Source organism: Gymnoscopelus braueri, assembly GCF_963280865.1.
Source record: "Gymnoscopelus braueri genome assembly, chromosome: 21".
NCBI classification, from domain to species: Eukaryota; Metazoa; Chordata; class Actinopteri; order Myctophiformes; family Myctophidae; genus Gymnoscopelus; species Gymnoscopelus braueri.
The window spans coordinates 7,415,895-7,439,299 of NC_137623.1; the positions used below are offsets into that span (position 1 = coordinate 7,415,895).

Below are 23,405 nucleotides of genomic sequence, written 5' to 3' on the forward strand. Positions count from 1 at the left end.
TCAACAATTGAACCTGGCATCTGCCTAAATAGCATGCTATTTTAACCTTTGCATAAGTTTGCATGGTCGTCAAGGCTATAGATCAAGCGCTAGGCTTCTTCCATTTTCGTTTCGAAAAGAAAAAGGATTTGGTAGCTACACTGACCATGTAGGATATCCTATAGTAGGCTATATCTCACTTCTGAAAGGCAGAATTTGTAGCCTACTGTACTCTAAAACTAAAGCTATCTGAACTGGCCGATGACAAATGAACGTCGAGCTTGGCACCGACTCTGTCAGGGAGATCAGGGGGCGGGGCCAACAATTGGACCGCCTCAGCTCCACGTTCACATCCACCCATCCAATCACACTCATTTCATTCTCAGAACCTCTCTATTTAAACTGGAAGTCTGCACTACTCATCCCTGCTTGCTTTTTGCTGCCGCTCACGCTGATGCCGCTGCTTCACCAGTGTTGATTTCGTCGACTAAAACTATGACGAAAAATGTTCGTCGACTACCTTTTTTCACTGAAGAAAACTAGATAAAAATGCAATAAAAACTAAGCTATGATGACTAAAACTAAGACTAAATATATTGACAATTTCGTCAACAAATAAAAACTAGACAAAAATGTTAGTGAGGGATCTAGTGGAGAAGAGATCCAGTAGAACTAAAAGACAAGTCATTTTATGGTTGGTTACGATCGGGTGTTGCGCTCTGAAAATAGCAGATCTACAAGCTCACAACGCGTCGCGCTGCGACGCGTTGTGAGCTTGTAGATCGGCTATTTTCAGCATGTAAAATGCTGAAAATAGCTGAAAAAGTGTAAAATCAGCCGTCAAGGCACCGCCAAAATAATTTTAGTCGACTAAATCAACTGTAGATTTAGTCGACTAAAATCTTATGATATTTAGTCGACTAAAACTAGACAAGAACTAAAGCATTTCAGATGACAAAAATATGACTAAAACTAAATGGAATTTTATTCAAAAGACTATGACTAAAACTAAATCTAAATTTGCTGTCAAAATCAACTACAGTATGTGCTTCACCACTGCTGTCTTGCTAAATAATTGCTGCTCACCCCTCCACCACCCCAGCTACCACCTGTCCTTTTGGATCTGCTGTTTATGTACAGGGGATCCGGAGTCCCTATATATGGTTTGGAGATGCGCTTTATCAGAGTACCTAAAAGCAGATCCAATTCATCGCCAAACCATAATAAATATATTGCTCATTTTATAATCAATAAAAATATCTATCCTTCATGAGTTGTCCTTTATCCATTCATGTGTTGTCCTGACTCCTGACAGAACAATAGCAAAGGGCTTATTCATTGCAGCATAATCCCTCTTTTGCAATCCATATGCCACCTCCTGAGCTCATGTGCTGTAACCTCCAGTGTATCAATTAAAGATTCATTGAACGCCTACTGCACACAACTAGAGATCATGGATTAAATATTCATTGACAAGATGTCGCTCATACAATCCTATGGAGTCTCAACACTATTCTAGTGCATATACAGTAGACTCATGTAGCACCACAGCCATAAACATGGCATAGCCTATTACAGGGTCCGGGGTCCCCCAGCCCAAGGGGTCCTTGGGGTGGTTCCAGGGGGTCCCCACTCCCCAGCATGATTAGTTAAAACCGTCACAATCATTTTAACCACTTTATCAATTTTTTATAATTTGAATATTCAAAAATAGCAGATGTACAAGCTCACAGCGCGTCACTTTGTGCCGCGCTGCGAGCTTGTACATCTGCTATTTTTTGAAAATCTTTGAAAAATGTTTGGAAGAGTTTTGAATCATTTTGAATTTGTTTTAACACAAATCTTCTCTTCTGGCACAAATCCTTTTCAGATGGGGGTCCGTGGCCGAATATATATCAATTTGAGGGCCCTTGGCACAAATAAGTTTGAGAACCACTGGCCTATTACACCTGCTGGTGCAAGCTGTCACCAAGTGGGTTTGCCGTGGGCCTATTAATAATGAATAAAACACAAATCCGGGACCCCCTAGGGGGTCCTCAGAGTTACTACAAGAGGGGGGGGCACCAAATCTTTGTGTGATAGGATATTATATTTTACATTAACCATTTGAACCCTATAGCTTCCCATGCAGGAGAACTTCAGCCAAAAATAGCAGATCTACAAGCTCACAACGCCTTGCAGCGCGAGGCGTTGTGAGCTTGTAGATCAGCTATTTTCGAGTGTCCTAAACCTATATTAACCGGCATGTATAGACTGCTTTGCAACTCTAAAGGCACCCTTTCTATACAGAAAGCAGGGAAAGGGCCACGCATCACTTCCTTATAAGGAGATGTGCGTCTTTGGAAAATTAATTGGCCCATAAGGGTTATTTTTAGCGGCATCATTGGCACCTGGGGTGACTCTCAGGGTGCCTTGTCAGAAGGGAGAGAAGCAGTGGTGTAAAGTACATTTACTCAAGTACTGTACTTAAAGGAGGAGTTCACCCAAAAAATGACTTATTTTCTATCAATTGCAGCCTTGAATCCATGGATTATGTTTTGTTTTTGTCGCATTCTTAAGCTAATAATTTGATTCCCGTCTCCTACCGGCTAATGTATCCGGTAAGAGACACAAAGTAGATTATTTGTGTCTCCTACCGGAAATACACACGTCATCAAATTATTGTCTTAGGAATGCCACAAAAAACAAAAATAAATCCATGAAATCAAGGCTTCATGGGGTGTGTAATTGATAGAAAATAAGTAATTTTTGGGGTGAACTCCTCCTTTAAGTACAACTTTGAGGTAGCCTACTTTTACTTTACTAGAGTATTTCCTATTTTCGAGTCAAATTGTTTTACTCCACTACAATTATTTGAAAACTTTAGTTACTACTAGTTACTTTTCAGATATACATTATTATATTATAAAACATACATTAACCACTTCAGCCCTATTTCATACCTAGGCTATTTGAAAACAGCCAATACAAGCTCACAATGCGTCGCGATGCGACGACGCATTGTGAGCTTGTAGATCTGCTATTTTCAAACATTTTTGTACTTTTACTTTTGTAAAAAGTATTGATACTTTCACTTAAGTAAGAAATGTAAGTACTTTTTCCACCACTGAAAGAGAAGCGTGCATGCGTGCGTGTGTACAGTGAGCACTCACCTGAAATCAGGCTCCAGGTTCTCTTTGAGGCCATAGAAACCGGCCGACAGGGTCAAGAGCCACCGCGGGTTGAAGTTCCCGTTCTCGCACTCCAGGTAAGGCGCCGACCACCTGAGGTGCGTCCTGTCCGGGATGAAGCTCTCCCCTCTCCTCAGGGAGTTGTCGATGGACCTGAAGTCCTGGCTCAGCACGGTCCGGTGGAAGTTCAAGTGCTGCTTCTTCCTGTCCTTGACCTCGTGGTACCACAGCGTCTCCACGGTGCGGTTCTTCAGGTGGTAGTGGGCCGCGCCGGAGAGGTCCTGGAGGACGATCTCGCCGCCATGCGCCCGGGTGGCCTGGAGGAGCACCGAGGGCTCGGTGGCCGAGGGCTCCGTGTTGAAGGTGACCACCGCGCGGTGGATCTTGCCGTCGCCCTCCAGGATGCTGCGGACCAGGGCGTGGTACCACTCGATGTCCCGCCGCAGGCTCTGCTCTCTGGAGCGGTTGGCCTGCAGGATCATGTTGAGGAAGTTGGTGGCGTGGAGCACCGTGTCCAGCACGCTGTTCAGGGAGGGGTGCGGGGGCGTGGCGTGGGACCTAAAGACACAGTGGCGGAAAGTAGTCTACATTTACTCTCAAGTACAATTTTGAGGTCTTTTTGGGCGGTGAAACCGCCCCTGTAAGTGAGATTTGGAAAAATGTACAAATATCTTGCGCTGTGATCTGGGCCCAGGAAATTTGTACAATTATCCTGCGCTGTGATTGGCCAATCACAGTCTATTCAGGACTGTGATTGGCCAGTGTCACATGACACATGTGCATAGCCCTATATAAGAAACCATAACTTGAAAAAAACCATATATTGGTTTTTTTCAAGTTATGGTTCCGTCCATCATAAAGAGTGTTTCAATAAATGTATTTATTTTTTGTACATGATTGGTTGACTCCATTCAGTATTGTGATTAGCTAGCAAGACACCGCCCACTTCACACAGGGTGTGATTTTTTACTTTACTGGAGTATTTCAAGTTTTCAGTACTTTTACTTCTACTCCACTACCTCAGAGGCAAATATTGTACTTTTTACTCCACCACAATTATTTGAAAACTTGAGTTACTAGTTACTTTGCAGAGTTTTGATACATGCACTTCACTTCACTTCCTTTATTTTGGCCATTTAAAAATAGCCGATCTACAACAATGCATCGCATTGCAAGGCATTGTGAGCTTGTAGATCTGCTATTTTCAAAATATTTTTTATGCAATTTATACATTTGAAAACTTGTGAAATGGGACATTCTGCATAATGAGTCCTTTCTACTTTTGATACTTTAAGTACATTTTGATACCAACACTTTTGCACTTTTACTCAAGTAAATTTTGAATTCCTAGACTTTTACTTGTAACAGAGTATTTCTACATTGCAGTATTGATACTTTGACTTAACTGACCTTCGATTCCTTAGGGACGCGAGCTCGTATCTCCGCGAGCAGTTGGCGTGCTTGAGGGTGCTGGAGTCCCCCGTGTGCAGGAACGCCGTGACCACCCTTGGAAGATGCTCCTCTAGAAGATGCTCCTCTAGTATCTTCTGGGGAAGATGAAGATGTTCCTCTATCTTCACCTGGGGAAGATGAAGATGCTCCTCTATCTTCTTCACCCGGGGAAGACGCTCCACTCTCTTCTGTTGCTCCTCGATCTTCTGATCCTCCTCTATCTCCTGCGCCTGTATCGTCGCATCCTTTGGAGAGCCGCGCAACGCGCCTCGGAGGAGAAGATGCGGCTGAGGAGCGCCGCCGTGAATGTGTGGCTGAGATTTGATTTGATCTTTGATGTCTCCTTGCGCCGCCGACCTATCCGCATGTTTATGAGTGGATCCGATCGCAAAGCCCACTTGCAGCAACAACAGTAACGAGAAGAAGAACCTGTAAACAGGAGCCATCGTCCTCCGTCCAGAAAACGTTTTTGAAATCGCTGCTTTTAGAAATAGTAGCGCCTCAGAAGAGAGGAGCTGTCCAGTGCTGAAGCAGTAGAGAGGAGCTATCCAGTGCTGAACCTTCGCTCCAGATACCACAGCACGCCGAGAAAACACTATAGCCGATAATCTGCCTCGCACTGATTAAAAAGAGACAAAACGACCGATCTCTCTGTCTATACCATCACTGTCTATACCATCACAGTCTATACCATCACAGTCTATACCATCACATCACCTGTAGATGTTTCTTCTTGTCCAGCTCCACCACCGTATACGGTCCGTTCTTGGGAAATAAGACGAGCGTGTAGCCTATTCCTCCAAACCACACAGTTAGTTATCTCCCCTATACGCTACAGATGCCACATGCAGCTGTTTTCTCCTCCTCTCTGCTCTGCCTCCGTTCGCTATAAAAAGCCAAGAAACAACCAAGACAGGCTCGGTTGACGTTCTGGAAAAAATAAGACAAATGTATAGCCTATAATTCTCAAAACCACACAGTTAGTTATTTTCCCTATCACTACAGATAGATACCACATGCAGTTATTTTCCCTATCACTACAGATAGATACCACATACAGTTATTGTCCCTATAACTACAGATAAACGCCACATACAGTTGCTTGTTGAGTGAGTATATATCCTTCCTCTTGCAGCTGTTTTCTCCTCCTCTCTGCTCTGCCTCCGTTTGCTATAAGAGCCCAAGAAACAACCAAGACAGCCTTTAACGCTCGGGTTGACGTCCTCCTCCGACACTATAGGCTACACAGACTGAATAGAAAGGAGTGGAGAAATCTGATTTTCTTTTTTCTTTTTTTGAAGCACTGAGTCGTCAGGCTATATTACTTCACACTTGGACGACGAAGATACCCCGCCCTCTTCTTCTCCTCCCGACCACAACAAGCAGTAACTAAAGCATAAAGACATCATTCGTCCTTATATTTACTACCCCATGTTTCTGAAGTGTCCTCGGTTCGCCTATGGTCGTTTCTGGTGTCAATCACTTGGCTGTCTGTCTGTTGGGTTCGGTTGGTGGAGCAGACAGCAGAGAGAGAGAGGAGCTGTCCAGGGCTGACACCTTCGCTGCCTGTTGTTAGGTTCGATTTTTTTTTAAAATAGCAGATCTACAAGCTCACAACACTGTTGCATCACGACGCGTTGTGAGCTTGTAGGTCGGCTATTTTCAAATAGCCAATATAGGTCTAAAGGTCTCATGTAACTAGGGCTGTCACGATTTTATACATTTAAGTTTTAATTGTCACACAAATAATTGCAATTAACGATTTCATTGTGTTTTTGTGCATTGAACACTGGAACATATGAATACAAATTTTATTTCTGTTTAGTTCTTAGGCTTAATGATCACAAATTGCACATGGCAGATATGACAAATAACTTGAATATACAAAAAATGACTGACATGTTTAATAATTTTATTAAAAAAAAAGGTAAAACTATGTGGAAATAGCTGATCTAAAAGCTTGTAAGCTTGTAGAGCTTGTAGATCTGCTATTTCTGCTATTTAATCACAAATTGCACAAGGCAGATATGACAAATATCATAAATATAATAATCCTAATAAGAAATTACTGACGTGTTTAGTAATTTTATACTTGTAAAAAATAGCGGAAATAGCTGATCTACAAGCTTGTAAGCTTGTAGTTCTGCTATTTCCGCTATTTTTGGGAAAATGCTTGAACATGTAAAAATAATTGCAGTTATAATGATTGCGATTAGGCAATTATGTAATAATTGTGACAGGCCTATAGGGCATAGCAGTGGCGGCCATTTTGTGGTTCCACAAAAAAAAAACTTCCCATAGAGATTTCCAAAAATATTTGTATCAATTATTTTAAGCCTAGAATCAAGCTCCTGGTGAATCATGACCGTAAAACATTTGATTCTGTGAGAAAAAAAAAGAAAAAAAAGAATTATATGATATACTATATTTAATAAATACTCTTTGTTTTGCGGTTTTCCAAAAAAATCAGTATTCAAATAATCAAATGTTTTATGGGCATGATTCACCAGGAGCCCATGGGTGGCTTGATTCTGGCTTAAAATAATTGCTATATATATATATATATATATATATATATATATATATATATATATATATATATATATATATATAATATTTTTGGAAATCTCTATGGGGAACATGAATGGCCTTTTTTGAGTAGAACCAGAAAATGGCCACCACTGCCTATGCCCTATTGGTGGAGCAGTAGAGAGGAGCTGTCCAGTGCTGATAACACACAGCAGCCAAGAGAAGAGCCATAATCTGCCTGGCAGTGATTAAAAAAAAGGAATCCTTTCGGAGATGTCTTAGTGGTTATAGGGATTGGAATGGATTGCTTGCCAGCCATTCTTCCATATTATTAGTGTTGGATCTATGGGCCAGCATGTCATGGATGGTGGCGCTTTTTACGTTTCCCTCGGAAAATAAATGCACTTCATCATCAGCATCTGCATGTGCAGCAAAAATGCAACAATATTGACTAAAGCTAGAGTTACACACTGCTCAAGTCAATGGGATAAATCAGTAACCCATTCTAATGGCTGCAGGCATTATGTAATGATGTACAGTAGCCAGTGGTGTAAAGTAACAAAGTACATTTACTCAATTACTGTTCTTATTCAGTACAATTTTGAGGTACATTTACTTTACTGGAGTATTTCCAATTTTCAATACTTTTACTTACTAATTATTTGAATACTGTAGTTACTAGTGACTTTTCAGATATACATATTACATTATAAAACATACATTAACCACTTTAGCCCTATTTTATACCCACGTTATTTGAAAATAGCAGATCTACAAGCTCACAACGCGTCGAATCGCAATGCATTGTGAGCTTGTAGATCTGCTATTTTCAAACATTTTCGAACTTTTACTTTTGGTACTTTAAGTACATTTTGATACCAATACTTTTGTACTTTTACTCAAGTAAATTTTGAATTCCGGACTTTTACTTGTAACAGAGTACTTCTACATTGCAGTATTGATACTTTTACTTAAGTAAAACATTTGAGTACTTTTTCCACCACTGACAGTAAGTAGCCCAAGACTATAATACACGTGGACATCTTCATGTGCTTTTGTCCTAAATTATTAGTCAACTGCTGACCAAATGTACACGTAAATCTTACACCATAAACCATATCTTTATTTTATTGTATGTTTTTCTGGGGTGGGGGCAACCAGAGGTTGTAAGAAGGAAGGACACATTCAGAGTTCTGTATAGCAAGACACAATTCATACTGTATAGCCTGCTAATCCATCTCAGTTCAGTGCATTTCGAACACTGCCAGCTCTCTCTCCCAATTAAGCCCATGAGATCTGAAGAATCTAATCTTCTATGATCAAAAGAGACTTATGAGAAGAGGAAATCGATTTTGTAGATTGACTTAAATGATGGGAGCTTATACATCCAAGGGAGCTTTATCATGCCTGCTGCTACACAGCCACAGTCCTCTCATTCATTGTCAATGGAGAGAGATGTGGCTATTATGAGAGAGTGTGTGTGTGTGTGTGTGTGTGTGTGTGTGTGTGTGTGTGTGTGTGTGTGTGTGTGTGTGTGTGTGTGTGTGTGTGTGTGTGTGTGTGTGTGTGTGTGTGTGTGTGTGTGTGTGTGTGTGTGTGTGTGTGTGTGTGTGTGTAGCTACTCGGATGCATCGATTTGGAATGTTATTATTGATCTAATCGATAGCAGTGGTGGGAAAAGTACCCAATTCTTTTTACTTAAGTAAAAGTATCAATACTGCAATGTAGAAACACTCTGTTTCAAGTAATAGTCCGGAATTCAAAATGTACTTGAGTAAAAGTATAAAAGTCATCATGTACTTAAAGTACCAAAAGTAAAAGTACTCATTATACAGTGTCCCATTTCAAGTTTTCAAATGTATACAAATCTTTTGAAAATAGCAGATCTACAAGCTCACAATGCGTCGCGATGCGACGCATTGTGAGCTTGTAGATCGGCTATTTTCAAATGGCCGAAATGTACATAGGGTTGAAGTGGTTAATGTACGTTTTGTCATAATAATAGAAATCTACAAAGTAACTTGTAACTCAAGTTTTCAAATAAATGTAGTGGAGTAAAAGTGCAATATTTGCCTCCGAGATGTAGTGGAGTAGAAGTAAAAGTATTGGAAATTGGAGATACTCAAGTAAAGTTCAAATACCTCAAAATGTTACTTAAGTACAGCACTTGAGTGCATGTACTTAGTTACTTTCCACCACTGATCATAATCGATAGTAAAAAAAAGTCAATGGCACTTGTGTGTGTGTTGACAACATTTCATTGATTGTGCTTGACCTGCTAATGATTATAGCAATCAGTTCCCCCTGTCTGTCACATGTGTGAATTCTCTGTACTATTGATTGTACACTCACAGCCCAAATTGTGATAAATAGCACTAAAAGAGGTTCTTTGCTCATAATCATAGGAGAACTCTTTTGTGATATAGCACCTATTTTAAAGGTGCTATAGCACTTTTAAGATATAGGTGCTATAAAACCTTTGCCAAATGTTGCCTTGTAGAACCAGGAGTACCAAAACTATAAGCTAAGAACCACTAAGAACCATAGAGGGGCTGGTGCTTTGTGGCAGCAGTGCTATATAGCAGTCGTTCTCAGGTGGTCCCCACATGATTTTTTTTGCCCCCAGATAACATTGAAGTGTCAATTTAAGGACCTTTTTAATGCCTCGGGAAAAAAAAGAAGAAGAAAGAAATAAGACCATTACTGCATCAAAAGTATTTGTAACTACACAATAGGCAACATTTTTGAAAATAGCTGTTCTGATTGTTAACCCCATAGTCACCTGTGTCCTGTTACAATCAACAAGCCAAAGGGTTCTCTCTCAACCTTTGGGTCGGCCACATGATTTTGGCGGGTCCCCAGATGACAGTAAGGTTACAATTTAAGGACTTTTAAGACCTTTCTAATACAAAAAAAAAGATAAATGAAATGAAAAAAAGAACATTACCGCATCAAAAGTAATCAACAAACTATAGGCCTACTATAAAAACCGGTCAAACATTGGCCAAATTGTCAGATAATATAAGAAAGAGGCCACAATTGTGAAAATAGCCGATCTACAAGCTCACAACGCCTCGCAATGCGAGGCGTTGTGAGCTTGTAGATCGGCTATTTTCACAATATTAATCTGTGGAAGCGAGTCAAACTAAATGTAATGCCTCAACTCCTACAATTGTAAGTGCTTGTCAGGATGGGGGTCACGGCCTGAAAAGTTGTGTGTATTTATACCCCCTGTTCTTAAGCAATGTTACTTATATTATGTTCTGACTTTCCATATACTGTCTTATATTGCACTATGTATTTTTAGTGCTTGAGATGTCCTGTGTTACTCTTGGTGTTCCCAGTGTTCCTGGTGCTACCAGTGTTATTTCCCAGAGCTCCTCGTGTTTCCTGGTTTTCATGTGAATAAATATTCTAAAATTAGCTTGTTCCTGTCATCACATCATGATGCATCTGGGTCCAATTCCCCGACGCACAGTGTGACACTATAACACAATTATCATCTTGTTATATTATATATTTGTTGTTATGCACAGTCTTGCGGAACATTTGGCTGCTTGTGTCTGTATGAGTGAGTGACACATGACACCCTCATAAATCTGCTTTATCTTTTCTATAAATGATGAACAGAAAACTCAAGAAAACAGCAAAGAAAGAGGGAGTCCCAGGAGAAAGACAGAGGGCTCTCTCTCTCACAGTGAAGCAGTGGTGTAATGTAACTAAGTACATTTACTCAAGTACTGTACTGAAGTAAAAAGGTTGACGTATTTTTTACTTTACTGGAGTATTTCCAGTTTTCAGTACTTTTACTTCTACTCCACTACATCTCAGAGGCAAATATTGTACTTTACTCCACTACATTTATTTGAAAACTTTACTTGTAGATTTTGATTATTATTACAAAACATGCATTAACCACTTGAGCCCTATATACATTTCAGCAATTTGAAAATAGCCGATCTACAAGCTCACAATGCGTTGCATCGCGACGCATTGTGAGCTTGTAGATCTGCTATTTTCAAAAGATTTTTATACATTTTGAAATCTTGAAACGGGACACTCTGCACAATGAGTACTTTTGCTTTTGGTACTTTAAGTATATTTTTATACCAATACTTTTGTACTTTTACTCAAGTAAATTCTGAATACCAGACGTTTACTTAATGTTTCTACAATATGGTATTGATCATTTTAAAGTAAAAAATGTAATACTTTTTCCACCACTACAGCATATCGCTGCTGTATGGTGGAAACCACACTAGTTGTTTTCTCAATGGGAATTAATCTATATTAAACTTACCAAGGACAAATATTTATTTAGCAATATCTGTTACCATTGGCAGCTCAAAATCAAATTATTCTACAGTCGCATGCTTGGATTTTGGAGGCATATAGACAAAGCCTGCAAAAAGTGAGAAAGATGGTGAGAAAGATGGACCTGCAACCAAACCATAGTGGGGTGCTGAATCTTTCTCCTAGGCTTTTTTCACTCTCCTATTAGATCTGTCTCTCAGGTTGTCTTCTCTGGCTCTTTACCCCTCACCAATCGCTCCTCTCACCCTCCCTCTCTCTCACCCTCCCTCTCTCTGTCCATTTCCCCCTCTCTCTCGCTCTCTCTCTCTCTCTCTCTCTCTCTCTCTCTCTCTCTCCTGGGCGTAGGGGCATGTCACGTCACGCTGTGTGGGCCAGAGAGACATCTCGGTCCAGCCAGGACGGTCAAAGGAAGACAGGCGTGACAGAGGAGGGTGACAGAGCTGGGAGATGGCCGAGGGCTCTGCATGCATGAGAATATATATATACACGGCCATTGAGCTCTTACTGTACCTATACAGTCTTTACGGTGCAAAGCCCATAGGTACGTTTTCACGTTCAATTAACTCTCATGATGGTCGGCTGTCATTCCTATTCTAAAGTGCTTCTCTCTTGTTGGAGAAATGTGGCCTCATGTGTACTGGACCTGTAATGCTGTTATTGTGATAATAAGATCGCTGTGAAATAGAGAACTATATATATTTTTTAATTGGTTTATTTTGCCAAAGTGTCCTTGAGCAAGACACTGAACCCCAAATTGCTCCCCGATGAGCAGGTTGGTGCCTTGCATGGTTTCCTCCGCCATCGGTGTATGAATGTGTGTGTGAAATGGGTGAATGTAATGCACAATCTATGTGAAGCGCTTCGGATAAAAAACGCAAAATAAATGCACCATTTGCCATTTTTAAGAACAAATTAAACCTGCCATTATAAAAGTGCAAATACTGTACATACTGTGTATATATTTTTGCTGCTCAAACATGAAAAATCTGATAAAATGACATGGAAATGTTTAAAAGAAAACATGGATTTAATTTCATATGCTGTATAAATATAACTTACAGTCTAATATTAAAAAAATAACAATATAAAATGTTATATACAGTAAGCTAATGGGGGAAGAAATATCACCTTTTATGTTATGGACAATCTGGATCACTGCCACAGTTCAGGGTTTTGATCATTTTGCTTTGTATGACATGAAAATGCGTGTGCTGCGTAGTAATGCTCTGTTGCCAGTGGCCAAAAGGATCAGTCATAAAACCTTTGTTGTCATAACATACCAAACTGGACCCTGCAGCTTTCATTTTATCCTGCATAACATCATACGGCATCACTTGGCCTTGGGGTTCTGGTCTCTCTTTAACCTTCTGTTTCTCTGAAGCGCTGCACGTAAACAATGTGAGGAACACGGGGATAAAAGTGACGCCGTGCACCAGCCCGAAGATCATCACCAAGAACATGATCTTGAAAAACGTCCTGAAGATGTGATTCTTCGAGGCGGCTAAGACCAGGACCCCTAGGACGGTCGACAGAGCCCCTTGCATGATGGGATAGCCCAGCAGAAAGAGAGCGTCCACCAGCTTCTCGTCGCCGCTCCGCTTCTTGCTCGAGACGAAGCTGTAGGAGATGTGAGCGGAGAAGTCCACGGTGAAGCCGATGCAGACGACCAGAATGATCATGGAGATGGAGTCGAGGCGGACCCCCCACAGCGCCATGAAGCCCGTGACGCCCACGATGACCGAGCCGATGGAGACGGTCACCCACAGCGAGCAGAGCGGGTTGGGGATCAGTAGGAGCGAGATCAACAGCATGACGCCGGTGGTGACGCCGATGCTCTGGACGGTGCTGCTCACGATGACGGCGTACTGGTCGTAGTAAATGAACGCCGGATGATAGACCTTTACGGACACGTTTCTTCGGGAGCATTTCTCCGTCGCTTCTCCGAGACTCTTGACCATCAGGATCTCCATGCTGGCGTTGGCGATGTGAACCGTCTGGATGAAGACGCGGGACACGTGGAGGGCTCCTCCTGTCACGTTGACGTCTTGCTTAAATTCTGGCGCTAATTTAAAAAAGTTAAAAAGGTTCGCCACGAAAACGTTTTCATCGTTAAGGTCCAGACTTGCGTCCTTTCCATACTGCTCGTACGAGTCCAGCCAGGACGTGTATAAACTCTTGTCCACAAACGGCAGTTTGTTAAAGTCGTCCACGCAGGCCTGAAGCTCAGACCTCTTCGTTTCATCCCAGTACGGAAAGTTCTCCGTGATCACGATCATCACGTTCGGACCGTAGTTAGAGAAGTACCGCCTGTCGCTGTCGTAGTACTTTATGACGTAGGAATCGTCGGCCGCTAGATCCTTAAGGTCGGTCCCCTGCTCGACGTGAAGGCATCCGTAGATACTTCCGGCCAAGTAACCCGCGTACACCAAGATCACGACGGCTTTGGCCCACGGCTTGGTCAGCAGCGGGCCGTAATAGCTCTTGAAGAAGCGATTCACCGGCTGTTCTTTTTCCGCTCCCGTCGCTCGTTCGTAGTCGCCTCCGACACAGCAGATGCTATAAGTGATGAGATGAGATATACTTTATTAATCCCCGAAGGGAAATTGTGGCGTTACAGCAGCACAGTGTAACAAATAAATAAGTAAACTACAGACAAACAGAGACAAACACAGATGGACATAATCACACCATATCAGGGCCGACACAGGACCATACTGTACTGTATGTATTGAGGGAGAGAGTTCTTAAGCATTATACAGGCAGTGGTGGAAAAATTACTGAAATGTTTTACTTAAGTAAAAGTATCAATACTGCAATGTAAAAGTAAAAGCCCGGAATTCTAAATTCACTTGAGTAAAAGTACAAAAGTATTTGCATTAAAATGTACTTAAAGTACCAAAAGTAAAAGTACTAAAATGTTTGAAAATAGCAGATCTACAAGCTCACAACGCGTCGCGACGCGTGTGTGTATTTTCAAATAGCCTATGTAGAAAATAAAGTGGTAAATGTATGTTTTATAATATCATAATTTATATCTGAAAAGTAACTAGTATCTAAGGTTTTCAAATAATTGTAGTGGAGTAAAAGTACAATATTTGCCTCTGAGATGTAGTGGAGTAGAAGTAAAAGTATTGGAAATTGGAAATACTCAAGTAAAGTACAAATACCTCAAAATGTTACTTAAATACAGTACTTAAGTAAATGTACTTAGTTACTTTCTACCACTGTATACAGGCTGATGGCAGTTGGCATGAAAGAGAGTCTACAGTAGGTGGCCAGTGACTTTGACCAGCTTCACTTATCAAAACCTTTGCATCATGCATGTCACACAAACACAATGCGATGCGTTTTGTTGATATAAGAAGTTTGTTCATATAGAGTCCTATATCCACAAATCCACCGTTTAACTTCCACAACTTTGTGTGCAGCATTCTGTTTGTGTGACATGCATGATGCAAAGGTTTTGATAAGTGAAACTGGTCAAAGTCACTGGCCAGTGGCCACCTTGTGGCCACCAGAACAAATATAAAAAAACTATGTGTTTCTGCAAAAGCAATACAAATATGGAATAACTGTGAAAATGATTAAAAAAATATGTAGTTCTATTGGCAAATTTAAGAAAATGTATAAAATTTAAATTGTAATGAAATATGTTAATATAATATGATAGGATAATTATATACATTGCTATAGGAAATATGTGGAATTGTTGATTAAGCAATTATTTAAAGTATAGAAATATTATCAATGATTGATTACGCAATTCATTTTCTGTTTTATATAGCATAGAAATATTATATATATATATATTTCGATTTAGGAATATTTTCTTTTTCAATGATTGAGTATAAATAATAGATTTTCTGTTTTAATAGATTAATCAATGCAAGAAGGGTAGGCACCATAAGCTATTAGCTTCAGCCTACGCCTTTTCGGTCAAGCAGTTTTGTTCTGCTTTGCTTTTGTTTTTAATTGTTTTGTATTTTATTGTATGAAATGCCATAATGTGTGTTTGGTTTTATTGACCGAAATAAACTTTAACTAACTAACTAACTAACCTACTGTATATCGCTCTGTATGCATGTTCGGGGGGAGAACATTGATTGAGCCTCTGGCTGAAGGTTCTCACCTATACATCTTAGAGGAACCGTCGGGGTTCTCGGACGGAACCTTCGCGCAGGTCAGCCAGTGCCTGTTGCTGGCTTCCCTCCTGCCGTTCAGAGCCAGGAAGGCTCCGAAGAAGGTGACGTTGTAGACGTAGCAGAACAAGATGGCGGTGCTCGTGTACAGGCAGAAGTACTGGACGGACGGGAAGTCGGACAGGAGGCCGATGTAGAAGCCCAGCACGTCGGTCAGCGTGGTGATGGTGATGGACATGGCCGCCTCCCGGTAGGTGTGTGCCATCCTCGTGGGCACCGGGTCATTGACCTTGGTGCGCTGCCAGTTGGACACCATGATGAACATGTCGTCGACGCCGATTCCTGAAAAAGGAGAATACGTGGAATGCAGTGTTGATTTCGTTGACTAAAACTATGACGAAAACTGTCTGTCGACTACCTTTTTTCACTTACGAAAACTAAATAAAAATGAAATAAAAATTAAGCTATGACGACTAAAACTATGACTAAATATACTGACAATTTCGTCAACAAATAAAAACTAGACTAAAATCATCAAGTCATCACGGGTGCCACAGACCGAAAATAGTTGATCTACAAGCTCACTTGTAGATCAAGTGATCCTCGTGCTGCGACTCGTTGTGAGCTTGTAGATCGACTATTTTTGGCATGCAGCTAAGTGAAAATCATTTCGATGCCATCACGGCCCACCAACACATTTATTTAGTCGACTAAATCAACTGTAGATTCAGTCGACTAAAATCTTATGATATTTAGTCGACTAAAACTAGACTAAAAGTAAAAAAATTCAGGTGACTAAAACATGACTAAAACTAAACAGTATCTTGTTCAAAAGACTGACTAAAACTAAATCAAAATTTGCTGTCAAAGTCAACAATGGTGGAATGACCTGATTATTATACAATCAATGATGTATCTTTTTTTCCCCCCAAGTTCAATTCCCCTTGTATTTTCCTATTGAGACAGACAGGTGGAAGGCTCAGAGGGGGACGGCGTAGAGGAGACACAGGATGTATGCAGTGTGTACTGTATTATTTATAGCATATAAGATAAGATAAACCTTTATTGATCCTGCGGGGAAATTCAGGTATCATGACCTACAGTACATGTGGGTCATGAAAATAGGTCTCTTGACTACAATTACTGGGCTCTACGACATACAATCGATCAATCTTTATTTCAAGGTTCACTTTATTTGTCATGTACAGTACCTACATGCTTGCACATGAAACCAAAATTAGCAATAAAAATAAGCATAAAATCCTAAAGTGCAGTGAATTAAAACTGAGCAGCGTATTAAAAACAGTAGCATCCAGCGTTTATCAAAACAGATAACATGGCAGCATGACATACTGGTTTATACAGACTCCAGGTCCATATAAAAGACAATAAAAGGGGACAACACAACAAAGATTAACCCATTAAGACCTGGAACACATCTGTGTCACTTTATATTTCTTTGGCTATTCAAAAATAGCAGATCTACAAGCTCATAGCGCGGCACAGAGTGCCGCGCTATGAGCTTGTAGATCTGCTATTTTTTTTAAATCTTGAGAAAAAAATTTGGGGATTTTTTTCAAAAAACTGTAAAAATCTTTAAGAATCGCCTCAGGTATTACCAGGTTAAAACAAAAACAAAGTATAAAAAAAGAGGTGAATCTAAAAACCATACAGACAGCCTCTCCAATGTCTCCAAAAACAAGGGGAGTATATAGTATATGCTGCTCTTCTTAGGCATGGTTAAAGCCATTATCATTTCATTTTTTGAGTCCTTCATTTTTTTAACCTCGCCATAAAACTGGACATCAGATTCCTGAGAACAGCATCTAGTGGTGGGAGTGGGAGGCCAAAGGGGGAGGTAAATATCACTTCTCCCTTAGACAGGTGATCAACCCCCCCCCCTCTTTTACCCCATTCACCCCCTCCCATTTTTTCCTACTCTGTACATTATAGTGTTTTATATTTGTGATGATATAGAATTTTGGTGTTATTTTTTATGTTATGTTGATGAATTGAATACATACAGTAGCACCCCAATGGAAACAAGACCGCAAGGACATTTTTGGCATTATCCTTTTAGACCAAATGATTGACTGTATTCATGCTGTTTGCATTTCATGTCTAATAAAGTATTCAATCAATCAAAAACACCACTGTTTACAAACAATTGTCAGGCACTATGTCCTCTGAGAGCATCATTAAATGCCACCCACAACTTATTATATTTACCTTACCGTAGCTGCACCACAAGTGGGCATAATAAATAAATATTATACAGTGGTGTACAGTAAGCTTTAAAGAGGGCGATCTTGACATCATCATTACACACATACAACATTGACACAATGCCTTACCCAGTATGAGGAAGGGGGAGTTTGCCACAGTGATAACAAAGGGAACCCCTATGTAGAACATCAAGCCGAACGAGGACAGCACGGCCAGGCCTGCAGAGAGGACACCGATGGCAGCCACCCACACTTTATTCCTCACGTTGTCCAGCCTAAGACAATAACACCACCAAAACCACACAGTCAGCATATTAGCGATTGGGCATTGTTATCAATATCCATATCCATATCCATATCGTCTCTGTCGGGTGGGAACCTTATGTCCAAAACTGCTTACTTTTCAGGATTCAAATAAAAAAATAGCTAAAGTAGCAGATCTACGAGCTTGTAGATCTGCTACTTTTGATGCTTTAGTGTGACACTGTAGTATGATCAAGTAGGACCTTAATTTACGCAGGGAGAATTTGAGCAGGGAGACTAAATACAACCACACCAATTATATAAGTTATTTTGTATTAACATACATTAACGCAGTGGTTATCAAAGTGTTTCATGTCAAGGACCCCCAAATTGACACTTATTATTTTTACGGCTCTAGCAGTGATTCTCAGCCATTTTTATTTCAAGGACCCCCAGTTTGACATGCATTAGGACATGCATTCAAGGACCCCAACGGAAACAAGTCCGCAAGGACTTTTTTGGCCGGAACTTTTAGTCAAAAGCATTACAAATGTAACTGTGTTGTTTTACATTCTTTTTGCCTAATAAAAATTTCAATCAATCAATCAATCAGGCTATGGACCCCCATTTAATTGCATTTCTATCTCTGGGACCCCAATTTATATTGTAAAATCAATGATAATTTAACTCTGAGAGTGTACACATAACGGGTCCATTTGGTTCCATTTGTACACTCTCAGAGTTACAGACCTATAAGGGTCCATTTGGTTACTAACTATCCATCATTTATCTGGGGACCCCCTGGAACTCCCTGAAGGACCCCTGGGGGTCCCCGGACCCCACTTTGAGAACCAATGCATTAACATACTACTAAAAAGTTACATACTAGTGCCGTATCTTACCTCAGGCAGGACAGTACAGAGAAGGAGATGGCTAGAACATATGTGATGGAGAATAGTGGGATTCCATCAGTGGTGTGTTTCTCTATCTCCTCCTGTTTGGACTGGGATGTATAGTAGGCCACCTAGTGTAGTTACACAGGAAAAGCATCATTTGCATTCAACCTTTTTATTGTTCCGTTTTTATACATATCTCTGCTATAAGTGTCTTCGGAATCATTATTGAATTAGAATCTAGAGATTTAGAAAGTTCCAACAAAAATAAAATGTTATTGTCAGTGGCCTAAAGTACTGTACTTAAGTACAATTTTGAGGTATTTATACTTTACTCGAGTATTTCCAATTTTCAGTATTTTTTACTTCTACTCCACTACATCTCAGAGGCAAATATTGTACTTTTACTCCACTACAATTATTTGAAAACTTTAGTTTAGTTACTTTTTTGTTTTTGATTATTATTACAAAACATAGAGTAACCACTTAAACCCTTTACATTTTGGCCATTTGAAATATAGCCGATCTACAAGCTCACACATTGTGAGCTTGTAGATCTGCTATTTTCAAAAGATTTGTATACATTTTATACATTTGAAAACTTGTGAAATGGGACATTCTGCATAATGAGTACTTTCTACTTTTGGTATACTTTAACTACATTTTGATACCAATAATTTTGTACTTTTACTCAAGTAAATTTAGAATTCCAGACTTTTAGTATTTCTACATTGCAGTATTGATACTTTTACTTAAGTAAAAAAATGTAGTACTTTTTCCACCACTGATTGTTATACATAATTGCAGACACACGTACCTTGATGTTCCTATTGTCTTCCTCTTTTGAACACATATCTTGGAATTCTTTCAGCCACACATCGGCACCTTTGACATTATTCAGAAAATACATGAGCTTCACAGCTTTAGCAGACTGCACCGTGCCCTTGTCATTTTGCCCAACGCCACCTATCGCAGAGCCCAAAAACGTCTGTTTGGATCCCACCGTGTACAAAGGGAACGTAATGTTAATATGCTCAATTTTGCTGGCGTTGTAGTTAATAATTCTCAGGATGTCATTTGAAACACACGCTCCGTTTGTCTTTGCACACAAGTCCGTGAAGTTCAGGGGTCGGTGGTCCATGACAACAGAGATGTTCCTGACTTTAGTGTCCAGCGTTATGATGTCCTCAAACGCTTCTTCTGTCAGTATGTTGGAGTCATCAGTGGACACCACGATGAGAGACGCGTACTTGCCCTCTGTGTACAGCCTCTGGCTCGAAAACGAAGCCTCGTCGTAAGGGAAGTTCTCCACGACAAATTCTCTCACTTTCTTAGAGGGTCCGTCCCTCGGCGTGAATTGCCGTTCGATATCGTTGTCCTCCCTGTCTTTCAGAAAGCAGAAGCCTCCTCCCAGAGCGGCAGAGACCACCAACGGTACGACGAAGAACCAGACGGGGTACGAGCCCACTGCCCATCCGAGTTTCTCAAAAAGGCGGGAAAGTGGCTTCTCGATGCAGTCGGTCCGTTTGCATCCCATGTTAAAAGGCTTGGGTTAGAATCTCTTGGTCTCTTAAGGCTGATATGATGTGTCTTTGAAGCCTGTCAAGTCAATATGCACTTAGTTATGAGGCACAGCAGTGTCACAAGGTTATATATATTGTTTTCCCTCAAAGGTGTGACTGGCAGTAATAATAAAGGTTGGGTTTGACTGCGTTCCAGGAATATATAATTCATGTCGGGAGAGGGAGGAAATACCTCTTGGTCTTGGGACAAGGAAGGTAGATTAATTTAGCTTCCTTGGTCTGGGGTCAAGTACTTCCTTAATGACCCACACTGTTGTTCGCAGACAGCCATAAAATGAGCTCAGGGGGCCAGGCGTGGGTTACTACAGGTTAGTGAGTCAAAAGACACATGGAAAGTCAATATTTAGCATCTTGGCCACAGTTTGTAAGTCCTCTTAGGGTGAGTATGTAAACCCTTGGCATTGTCTTGTGTTCCCATAGCTGAGTCATAGTAAATATATTACATAAACCATACTTTTATACTAAAAAGGTTACTATAGGTTGATAACTTCAGGGGAAGCTATTGTCATAATGGTTTGATGTTTGCGGTAAAAGGTGATTATAGGGTTAGGGTTATACCAGTGAAAGACAATGAAACCTCTTACTTATCATCACACTAAAGTCAGTTAATATCCAATCTTCTCATGCCAGCAATCCACGGACTGGGGAAGGCAGAACAGGCCATAAAGCTGTTGTTTTGGGAAAGAACACATGATATTTTAGAAGCTGTGGTGTTGTACTACATAAGCATATACACAATACTGTATGCCAACAACATCTCAAATGTGTCAACAGTGCCTATAGAATAATTAATGACCAGCAAATGCTCAGTTGTTAATGCTAAAAAGAGAAATGCGTAAGTTCACACGTGCGTACTGTAGGCCTATGTGTGTATTAATGTGTTTGCATAACTATTGCTGTTGCGTAAATTCTGCTTAACTATTAATCCTCTATACTTCTGCTGTTCTGTTAATGATTAGTAAATCACTAAACTGGAATAAAGTGTCAGTTTTAAGCTGTTGGAAACGGCTTGTTTCAGTTTTCACATTGTGTAACTAGGTAAAGCCTGATGTTAAAGTTTATTTGAATTAAGTTTTGTTGTTTGTTTGCATGTCATAAGGCCAACGTGTAAGAGTTGTAAGTATTGTTATTTATGACATGCATATCAGCCGTGTGGCAGCATGTAAAATCATGTTTTTTGTTGTTTTGACAGTAGCAAAACCACATGAGGCAGAGCTGGTCTACCATCTGGTACAATAAAGCAGTGGTTCTCAACCTTTTCAGGCCGCGACCCCGCCCTTAAATCATATTTGAACTGGTGACCCCCCACCCTGATAAGCACCTGGAATGTAGGAGTTGATTCATTACATGTAGTGTGACTCGGTTCCACAGATAAATACTGTGAAATTAGCAGATCTACAAGCTCACAACTCCTCGCGTTGCGATGCGTTGTGAGCTTGTAGATCTGCTATTTTCCACAATTGTTGCCTCTTTCTTATATTATTTGACAATTTGGCCAATGTTTGACCAGTAATGTAATTGTCTTTTTTTTGTTTTTAGGCATTAGAAGGTCTTAAAAGTCATTAAATTGTCACTTCACTGTCATCTAGGGACCCCCAAAAACATCATGTGGGCCCCCCCCTGGGGGTCCCGACCCACAGGTTGAGAACCACTGCACTAAAGCAAGGCAAGGCAGGTTTTTGGTACAGCACATTTCAAAAACAAGAAAATTCAAAGTGATTCACACAAAACATGAGAGGGGTAAGACAAGAGCAAAAGAAACACACGATAAAAGGACATTCGAGAATGAAATGGCAGTGCAGAAGAAAGGTCTTCAGCTTTGAATTTAAAGAACACAGTTCGTAGGTGGTAAAGACTGAACACTGTTTCTCCATGTTTAGTTCTGATTTTGGATTCATAATGATTAGCAGACCTGTCCCAGACGACCTGAGATTAAGTCTGGATGGTTCATGGTGTAGTACAAGTTCAGAAATGCATTTGGGCACTAAACCATGTAATGCTTTATTTCAGGGGTCTTCAACGTTTTCAGGGACCCCCTAGCTGAGAGAGAGATGAAGCAGGGACCCCCTCTATATTGTATAAAATTGTGTTTCAGATAAACGTTTGCTGCTCTTTTTTCCCTCTACACCTATAACTCTTTGCCAAAAATAGCCGATCTACAACTGCGAGGCGTCGTGAGCTTGTAGATCTGCTATTTTTGGCTAAAGTTCTCCTAAGAAAAGGGATGCTAGGGTTCAAGTGGTTAATGTAAAAAAATAAATAATAATCATATCACAAAAAGATTTTTGCGGACCCCCTGTAGTAACTCTGAGGACCCCCTAGGGGTCCCAGACCACCTGTTGAAGACCCCTGGTTTATTTAACCCATTGATACCTGGAACGCATCTGTGTCACTTTAGATTTCTTTGGCTATTCAAAAATAGCAGATATACAAGCTCATAGCGCGGCACCGAGTGCCGCGCTATGAGCTTGTAGATCTGCTATTTTTGAAAAATTGTGAAAAAATATTTTCCAGATTTTTTTCAAAAAACTGTTAGGATTTAGAAAACATTTTTAAGAATCGCCGCAGGTCTTAATGGGTTAACCAACAGTACTGTATTGTTAAATCAATTCTTTGATGGACAGGGAGCCAGACACCTTGCTGTTCGCTGTGTGTAAGGGATGCATGTTGCACGCTGTCATGGATGAAAGACTGGTCCAGTACATACTGTAAGAAACTTTTATGCCTGAACAAAACCTACATAATAATAATCAGAGTTGCACTACAATGATAGACATTATAATGACACCAGACATATAGAATGCCTTCATTGGATATGCTTCATGCCTACAACCAATGCTTTAAAGAAAAAACATAAGTGTTATGTCACTCTTAAACC

At 40.4% G+C, this 23,405-nt stretch overlaps 2 protein-coding genes across 2 annotated transcripts in view; both read right to left on the reverse strand.

Annotated features, from left to right (window-relative positions):
• gpr158a (G protein-coupled receptor 158a) overlaps positions 1 to 5,047 on the reverse strand; it is a gene marked incomplete at both ends in the record, with an annotated part of 115,836 nt that extends 110,789 nt beyond the window's left edge. The window contains 2 exons of the mRNA XM_080418344.1: positions 3,132 to 3,707; positions 4,560 to 5,047. Of these exons, the coding sequence (XP_080274470.1) occupies positions 3,132 to 3,707; positions 4,560 to 5,047 (1,064 nt within the window). The remainder of the gene's footprint in view (positions 1 to 3,131; positions 3,708 to 4,559) is intronic.
• Positions 5,048 to 11,796: 6,749 nt separating this feature from the next.
• LOC308077525 (patched domain-containing protein 3-like) lies at positions 11,797 to 20,481 on the reverse strand (the record flags this gene model as incomplete). Its single annotated transcript, XM_080418273.1, has 6 exons — positions 11,797 to 11,904; positions 12,725 to 14,000; positions 15,574 to 15,925; positions 17,938 to 18,083; positions 18,954 to 19,075; positions 19,762 to 20,481. The coding sequence occupies 6 exons, from the start codon at positions 20,479 to 20,481 to the stop codon at positions 11,797 to 11,799; spliced, it is 2,724 nt and encodes a 907-aa protein (XP_080274399.1).
• Positions 20,482 to 23,405: the final 2,924 nt, after the last annotated feature.